Below are 9,750 nucleotides of genomic sequence, written 5' to 3'. Positions count from 1 at the left end.
CCACACTAGACTAGACCCCAGGGAGCTGCTGTATACGGACAACCGCAGATCTGTGGAGCACCAAGTAAACTTATTGTCTGTAAAGCTGGCAAACATTAAAGGAGACCTTTTATGCTTTTCTGTCATGAATACTGTATAATGTTCGATGTCAGATGTTCATGTTAAACACGGCCAAAGCTTAAAAAAATTAGGTTTACTAACGCATTTAAAAGAAATCACTTTAAGGAGAACCTGAGATTTACCACTGTCCTGAACGCTCCGGATTCAACAGTTTTTTCTACTTGTGTCTCCAAATGATGTCACAATGAGCCAGTTTGACATATATGGTCATCTGCTCCAGTCAGGCAAGCTACTGCAGTGTTGATGTGGCATACCCTGCCACATGTAGGCCACATGCTAAGTCAGGGATAGCTGTAATCTTAGTTGCAGATGGTGTAAATTTCTCCCACATTTTAGGTCACATTCCCGCTGGAACATTGTGTTGTGTCGGTTCTGTAGCATTTGGTTTAGAAGTCTTTATTGTTGATTCTTCACAGTACAAAGTCTCGCTATAAGACAACGACAGCAAAGCACGGATGCAGAAACTCATAAGATACGGAAACGCTGAACAATCAGAGCAGACTGGGGTTTTTTGGGAGTGAGGCTTTAAAGGTCACGTGACATGGTGCTCTTTGGATGCTTTTATATAGGCCTTAATGGTCCCCTAATACCATATCAAGGTGGAGGCTGGGGTTGTGGCTTTGACCAATTGCCACTTTTCCAATCTGGAATCTTTGCCAATCTTGAATGCCACTGCCAAATCCTCTTCATGCAAAACCAGCTACCTGAACCAACCAATCATCTCTAATGTTACAAAAAAGTCCCTATAAACTATGCACTGAAAATGTAATGTTAAAAAAGTTAATTGGCTGCATTAGCGTTTTGCTAAATAATTGACACATGCCACTTTGATGTGCCCATGTAGATTAAAGTGTGGTTACAATTGGTAGGTTGCATCAACCAAATGGGTGAGACACGTTGCTGCCGCCAGCCTTGATGATGTGTGGATGAGACAGCACAGATATGCTCACACATGTATACAGAGGCCCTGTATTTTTCACATCCATTGGCCAAATTCAATTTGTTAAGACCCTTCTACGACTCACTTACGAAGCTGCGGTCAATGGAAATCACATTTCCGTGATTGGACATCCCATTATCCCATTCGACCAGACCCGCACTGGGGGATAAAGCAGGGCTGAGACGGATGCCCAGGACAGACCGGAGCTGCGGCTCCAGCGAGTCCGTCGCCTTTCAAAGGGTAAAAGCCTGACATATTAGTCATAAGTGTTCTTTAAATTCATTATCATCTAAACACGCCAGCGGCACAAGTGTCAGGGGGAGGGGAAGCCCTCTTAAATGAGGTTAGTGGATCCATTTAAAGCTTCACAGTTGCTGTGCTGTCCGCTGTGTCACACGCAAGTCTCAAGACATGAAAAACATCCCCTCCTGTAATGAGGTTGTACAAACTGCTTATAATGCAGCTGGGGACTTTCTGAGGCTAATCAAGCTTCTGTGTTATATATGCCTATAGCCTGTCATGTACATACCAAGTTATCACAAATCCATGTGATGTTTATTCCAGATTGGAAATGTCTTAATTTCTGTCACTTCAAAATTATCAGAGTACTGATTGTAAAAGTAGCTAATTAAAAACAAATATAGTCCCATTTTTTTTTTGTTCATGTTCCTAACAAAGCAGAGAGGACGCCATCAGAGAGAGGTAGCACAGTCCTCCGAGCCTATTTTATTCTTCTTAAAGGTCCCATAGCATGGAAATTTCACTTTTTTTAAACATTAATATGAGTTCCCCCAGCTTGCCTTTATGGTCCCCCATTGGCTAGAAATGGCGATAGGTGTAAACCGAGCCCTGGGTATCCTGCTATGCCTTTGAGAAAATGAAAGCTCAGATGGGCCGATCTGTAATCTTGCTCCTAATGAGGTCATAAGGGGCAAGGTAACCTCCCCTTTCTCTGCTTCGCCCGCCCAGAGAATTTGGCCCACCCATGGGAGAGAGACCTCGTGGCTTTCAAACAAGCAAAGTGGCAGTTGGTCAAGGCTTACTCCAGCCTCCACAAAAGCTACAGACTCAGACATTGCACATACAAAGGAAAGCTCATTGTGGGACTGGCTCTAGTGGCTTGAATACATGAATAACTTTTAGTAAATGCAGTCCACATGTTTATGACAAACCTAATCAAATGTGCATACAACTCCTGAGCACTCTCCTCTGTCAGTTAGTCAAACAGCCATTTACTGATTCACACTAAAATGAGAAGTTAATTAATTTTACAAATAAACCACTGACATTTCTGAAAACATTTAAACTGCATTCTTAATACATACATGTTTGTTAGTCAACAGGATTACAGAAAAACCACTGGCCGGATTTTCATGAAGAGCCTATTAAATATTGGTGCAGATCCAAATCAAGAGGTGGATAAACTAATCATTTTTTACTTTTGTTACATTGCAAGATAGGGCGTGGCCATGGCTGCGGTCTGTGCTTTCCAAATGTCCTTCAAGTTTTTATTATGGTTTGATGCCAACTATTTCTCAAAATTACTGTAACAATGGCTAAACTGAAACAAAACAGATATTCCAGAAATTCCGAGCATATCACAAGAACTATGGATCCTAAAGCTAGTTATTTCATAAACATTTCAAAACATTTTTTATACTCAAGCTTCAAAAGCGACATGACATGAAGATGCAATGACTTGAATGTGAATGAATTAATGTTTTGTCGCAAACACTGTGATCAAAGCGTGAGCACAGCACGGGATGAAGCATAAAGTGATGACTCAGGTGACTTTTTCAATCAAGTTAAGACAGATACACTAAAACTTGGCAGAAACAACAAAACGCAAACCAACAAACCAATTAACACTTTCAAAGCTCAGCACACATCCTTCCATTAGACATTCCAAGGCAAAAGCTGTAGGTTTATTTTTAAAACACAGTTCTGTTCATCTCAAAATGAGCTTTTAACACCTCAAAATTATCCTAAAATCACTTTTGATGGAAATAATACACACACATATGAGGTGTCATTTGAACAAATGTTGCATCCTTCTGCAATTAGCCCGGATTTGACAAAATAGAAGGACTTTTTATTATTAATCACTTCTAACAAACATGAAACCTAAGAGGCCAGTATTACATTTTCTTTGCTTATATTTCTTTGCTTTTTTACATATGGTACGATAATAGCCTATGGAATTTATGACAATGTGTCAATGTCTACCAAACAGGAAAGAGAAATATAAGAAGTAAAACAGGTCTAAAAAGTCTGGTATAGTAGAATTTATTTGATTAGGACAACGAATGTTAACCAATGCACGGGCTAATTTTCAACTGTAGTCCTAGTTACTTAGCATGCATGTTTTTTTAGTGGGAAGAAACCTGAGAACCTGGAGGAAACCCAAGCAAAAACAAAAACTCCACACAAAAAGGCCCTGAACAACCTGGCGTCAAACTCAGAACCTTCTTGCTGTGAGGCAGATGTGCTAACCAGTGAGCCACCGTGCTGCCTCTAAAAAATGTTTTATGTTAACTGCTATAAGAATGACATGGGACCCAAAGATCAAAACATGCTATAGTGAAGCCATGGCCATAAACGTCAAAGGGGCCTCACCTTTTTCTCATGATACTGTAATGCAACTCATCCTCCTGTTTGATGTGGGCATGATCCCCACTGGCTCGCTCGCTGCCTTCACTGTCGTCACTGCTGAAGATGGAGGCCAGCTCCTTCTTGGGCACCCGGTTAGGGGGAAGGGGGATGGTGCGTTTCTCAGCCAAGCGGCCTCGGTTCTGCACAACAAGGCACAAATAAAAAAGAGACACTTTAGCAATAGTATTCATTTATAGCTTTGCTTATGCTTAATCTATCTGAAGCATATTTTCGTTTTTTCATTTGGTCCGTTTTGTAAATTGCAGTACGTTGAGTTCTCTTTGCAAAAAGACTTCATTCTGTTGTTAGACATTACACACAGGCCTGAAATACACTCATGCAAACATCCTCAGGACATGCACAAATGGAGAAATGTCAGAGTGAGGGGGCTTGGCCAAGGACACCTTAGGGTCCAGTAGGAAGTGAGCCTGTTGTAACAACATCTACTTCAAATAATTACCGGTAGTAGTGTTAAATAACATCCAGTTTTAAATCAGTTCAAAGACATTTGTAACATGACGGGCGGTCTCACTAAAGAGGTACTTGATCATCGGACACACGTGTAAATACATCAGAGTTTTGGTTCCAAAGCATTAATTCATTTAACACAAAATATAGTTATAAAATATCTTCATCAGAACCTAAAATTTACAAGCTTCCAGCAAAAAACGGTGAGTGTCCATGAGCAACACACTGAAATCAAAACAACATAATCTGTAACATAAAGCCTCCAGTTAGCCATCATACAGTTATGTGTATTCTGAGTGAATAAATGATGTAGTAAAACTGAAAAAAATCCTCCAATACTCAGATAAACGGAAAAAAGAGTAGCTTCTTTTTGAAACAAGTTGTTCCTTTAACCAAAACCAAACACAGAAGTCACATTGCCATACTTTTCTACTCCCAAAGGATTGGGAGAGAAGTTGGTTGATGAACTGAGTGTTTATTTTGCTCCACAGTTGCCAGGAGTAAGCAGAGAAAAGAAGGGATAAAGAGGAGAGAACAGCCAGAGGGGCGTTAGGAAGTGAAGTTGGGCGACCTTTAATGTGACCTGAAGAGGTCACTGCACATTAACATGGTCCTATCACAGAGAGAAGGAAGGAGGGGGAGAAAGAAGGAAGAGAGGTGTAGAGGAGTAAAGATTGGAGATGGAGAGATTGAACCAGGGGAAGAAATTGGAGAAAAGCAAGATAAGGATAGGCCGAGTTGAAAGTTAATGGGGAAGAGAGGGAGAGCAGTTGTGGGTTTGTGCAGAAGAGAGAAGAAAAAAGGTGAGAGAAAAAATACAGAAATGAAAGAGAATATGGTGAGTCCAAACATGAGAGAGAGAAAGCTCCACAGAAGTAATCTGTTCGGTGTGGAGTGGACTTGGATTTGAAACTATATTCCCCTCTCTTTTTCTGTCTGTGCCTAGATCTCTGCTCTTACTCCCGGACGCCTTTAAGCCCTCCAGCTATCCCTTCCACTACACGCAACCACACTCTCCACCACTCCTCCCCACTCTCTCCTTCCCTCGCTCCATCTTAGGATGTGCGGCAGCATGAGTGGCAGGCGGGGGCAGGAGGAGGGATTTGGGGGATTCTAGCCAAGAGGCAAACAGGTGCAGCCCCTCTGGAGTCTCTCAAATGGCAGACATTAAAAAGAGTTGGGGGGGTGGAAGACAGAGAAAGATGAAAACATCCCCCAGGATGAGCAGGCCAGAGTTCTGCACATTTCTCTCCTTTCTCTTTTTTATCATGCCCTGCCAGAAAAGAGGTTTTTCTTCCTTTATTCTTTCCTGTTGGAGCTTTCTACAAGTTCTGCACCAGCGTTTGAGGACAGTGGCTCAGTTTCTGATACTTCTGCTACTTCCACACAAGGCCTCACTGTAGGAAGTTAGTGCTGAAGCTCCATCAGGGTGCATTAGAGGTTAGCGGGGCGAACAGGAGCACAACAACACGTCAGAACAACAGTTTTCCATGGATGCAACCACACGTACATCCGTCAGACACACACGTGTTAAATAATAACTCTCCACCTCCACATCAACAGGGAAAACACACCAAAATTGCACGTGCGCACTTCCCTAATCACCTACAGTACACACACAAACGCATGCAGTCTGACACACACAGACACACACACCTGTTCCTTAGAATTCCCCTCCAAAGCAGGGGATTTCACTTGGAGCATGCCAGCAAAATAGTGTATACAAGAATAGTTTGTCTAAGACCAGTCGTGTCTGAGGCTGTGTGAGTGTGTGTGAGCATGTAGACAACCACCCACATGGCCGTGACATACCCAGGCTGACAGCCCCCCTCCCTCTTCTCTACTCCCGGAAAGCCCCAATTCTTTCTTTAGTGGCACTGACGCAGAACTGGGGGTGAGCTCCCACTGCTTCCGGCAACACTTCCGCAGCACGGGGGAGGGCTCTCCGAAACAAAACACAAAGCAAAGCACACCCCTGGCAGCCAACGTAGGAACGCTCAAAGGAAGGGCGCCTGAACGCCTAGGCACGTACATGCACATGCATGCACGCACATACATGCACGTGTGCACATATCTGAGGCAACCTTACTGTGTGTGGTCAACCTCTTTTCAGCCATGGAAAAAAGTCTCTCATAAAAGTCCCACTAAAGGCACCTCTATGAATATCACCTCCCACGCTTTCTGTCAGTCAGGCAGCCAAGAAATATATCTGGGCTTCACATTTACAGGCAAAAAAAGATTCAGATACATACAAATGCACAGGCATAGGAACACATTGATCAACTTACTACACAATCTAGACAGACAAATAGAACAAACTAGAAAAAAACAGTCCACCACATTAAATGACACTGGCACAGCCATATAAGTGTCAGTAACTCATTTTGATGGCATCCTGATTTCATATATGTATAGCAAGGGTTTGGTTTAAACCTAAAGCTAAATGGTTTTGTATTGAAACACAATGCAGGCTAATATCGCAGCTACAAGTTGGCCGGCAAAATCTTTAAATTCAAGCCAACATTACGTGGCAATCTACTGTGTTCTCACTAAATTTATTTCAGTTTCAACAACAACAAGTTTATTTTCAATTTTTAAATGAGTTCTTTGTGGAAAAAGAGAATAATAACTGTTTTCTTTCTTTCTCCATGCGTTATTTCCTGAAAGGTGCAGTGCCCTGCCGTTGGCTCCAACCAGCATTAGCAAACACACCCACACATACATACACACGCACACACACACAGGCACGCGCGCACACACACACACACACACAGCGGTAGCCGCCCGTGACATTCCTGCAGCTGCGGCGCTCTCTCTCCCTCGCACGCGCCCCCCCAGCGATCTCCCTGGGGGACGAATGCCTAATGAGTCACGCGCCTGTCTGCCGTTACCTCGCAGCGTGTGTGTGTGTGTGTGTGTGTGTGTGTGTGTAGGCGGGATGGCGGGCCGATTTGGCGCGAGCACTAGGGGGAAGAGGGAGGGGGAATGAGGAGACGACAGAGAAGGAGAGAGGAAGAAATGAGCACGAGGAGGAGGGGAGGAGGGGATGAAGCGGTCATTACCATGCTCACATAAGAGCTCTGAAACAAGGCAAACAAAAACGGCCTGCTGTATGTTTGTGTGAGCCTGAGATCCAGTTCTTCATGAAATAAAAATTCTTACTTTGTTTCGTCTCACCTCCTTATCTCCGACTCACCTGTCTTGACATTTCCACAGATGCAACCATGAAAGGTGATTAGCTACAATGATTGTCAGGTTTCGTCAAATTGAGATGGCTCAGTATGCAAACCTGATTACTGTGAATAATCAGATTAAAGTATAGGTTGATTAAAGTGTTTACATGATTCCAGTAACCCGATTTTTCCAGTAACCCAATAATAAATCATCATATGATGTGTTTGATAGGCAGAATAAGGTCTAAGGATTTGAAGTCGCCAGTAGAAAAATCTCTTATTATTAGTGCCACCAAACAAGAAGAAAACAAAGAGACTGAGTTGGTGTGCATTTTTGCGTTTTTGCTTTGATTAATTCACAGCGCATCTTAATAAAAACTCATTTACTTTGTGTTAGTTATGACATGAAAGCTGTTTTGCTGTCATCCCCAAAAAAATGTTGGTGTTTTCTTTTTCTAGCCATGACATGTTTGTTTTTAGAAACACCCATTTGCATCTGCTGCACTCTATGACCTTTCTGATGCATGTTCACAATCAAAATACTGAAAGTAATAAATGCACACTCTGCTGTGCAGGCCACAGAAAAACTGACAAGCCATATATTATTATAACATGATAACACATTCTTCCACCAAAAACCTACACTTGCCAAAAGCACACAAACACACTAGTACTGGTGGTTATTATTTTGAAAAACCACACGTACAAGTTTATATGTAATAGGACAACTTACTTTTTAAGCATAACCTACTAATAATAATGTCATATCTGCAATAGCAGAGTGCACATGCATAAAAAAATACTGTGAATACTAGTTAAACATTTGTGACAGGCTTTTGTATTGTTGTTCTTGGTGTGCAATTAAAAAATATCACTCAAATTACAATTTTGAAACTCGATGAATCTTATATGTCATTTTGCATAGGTGAGTATCTCCAACCACAGTACATGCTAACATACACCCCACCATGAAGATGGGTACATTAAAGATATATTACTCACAAAAAAACCTACAGGTCTTGGCTTTATATTTTTTTAGTCATTTTATTTTGAAGTTTTGGAAATATTTTGATTAGAGGATGTCATTTAGAGCTAATGGTAAATGTTTTTTTGAAAGTTAAGATTCTGTTCTGATGTTAAAATACTACCTGACAGGCTCCACATGCTTCATTATGTGCATTATTCAATAAATATTGTACAAAGAACATGCATGACATCAGAAACGAAACTCTAAATTTGCCAAGAGATCAAGCACCAAACTTAGAGTAACACTCTTTATAAGTGCAAATGTACTTTGTACTTGGTAAAATAAAATTGAGTGTGCGTGCGTGCGTGCGTGCGTGCGTGTGTGTGTGTGTGGTTTACGTACAGACTTCAAGCAACACTTGGTTGTTCAAGGCCGTGTGAGAAAAAGAGAAAAAAGTGAGAAAGCACTGTAGAGCGGACAGGCATGCGACCAAGTCCCCCGTCTCCACCCCCACACACACACTCATGCTCCCCTGCACCCTCGGCCCCCACACGCTGAGCCGAGCGGGCAGTTGCAGCCCAATGAAGCGGCACAGGGCAAGAGGGGAGGGATGGGTGAGCAGCGGGGGGAGGGGTGCACAGAGGGTGAGAGGCGGCGGAGAGGAGAGGGGGGGGGGGGATGGCGCTGCTGCTGGGGCGGCGCAGTGAGGTCAGTGAAGGTGCAGTCAAGCGTGCCAGCGCGCCTCTCGCTCTACCCTTTCCCTCTTGTTTCTTTCTCTCCTTCCAACTCCCTTTTTCTCTCCCTCTGTGTGTTTGGATAGACCCACCGAGGCCGCCGCAGGGGAGCTTTGTGGACAGGTAACGACCGGGCCTTTCTCTCCCCAGACAAACACAGAGGAAACAGTCATGAAGTTGTGGTTGGTATATTCAACTGATGTTTTCAAGTCAAATTGAATCTTAACAATCAAAATCAACACACTTTAAATGGTTTCATTAAATACAGAACACACAGCTACAATTCATTTAAAAAATAAAGGTATAGGTAATTTGAATCAGTTTTGTTTCAAAAATGGAAAGGTATTATGTAGATTATGATAATTAACAAATTCAGAATTTAACTACTTTCTTACACCTACAGCGCTGACAAACTAATTCTAATCAAAAACTGTTACATACAACAAAACAATACATATAACTAACTGTATAACACTGATACAAGTTACTTACTACCTAGTAAAACTGTGTTTATATACAATATGTGCTGTTTGAGTGTACGGATGGATGTATGAAAGTAAAACTATGACAGGACATTACTGTCTGCAAAGGCCTGATGTGACAGAGCGAGCCTGCAACTATCATAGGAAGTCACATAGCGAATGACAAACACAAACACACATTTGCGCATGCACACACACACACACACACACACAC

At 42.3% G+C, this 9,750-nt stretch overlaps 1 protein-coding gene across 5 annotated transcripts in view; it reads right to left on the bottom strand.

Moving 5' to 3' along the window:
• samd11 (sterile alpha motif domain containing 11) overlaps window positions 1–9,750 on the bottom strand; it is an 88,947-nt gene that overhangs the window by 37,490 nt on the left and 41,707 nt on the right. For all 5 annotated transcript variants that reach the window (XM_034877992.1, XM_034877988.1, XM_034877990.1 and 2 more), the window contains exon 3: window positions 3,677–3,852. In XM_034877992.1, the coding sequence (XP_034733883.1) occupies window positions 3,677–3,852 (176 nt within the window). The remainder of the gene's footprint in view (window positions 1–3,676; window positions 3,853–9,750) is intronic.

The sequence above is a fragment of the Etheostoma cragini genome, chromosome 7, assembly GCF_013103735.1.
Source record: "Etheostoma cragini isolate CJK2018 chromosome 7, CSU_Ecrag_1.0, whole genome shotgun sequence".
Lineage (NCBI taxonomy): Eukaryota > Metazoa > Chordata > Actinopteri > Perciformes > Percidae > Etheostoma > Etheostoma cragini.
This window is presented reverse-complemented; position numbering and strand designations above follow the sequence as displayed.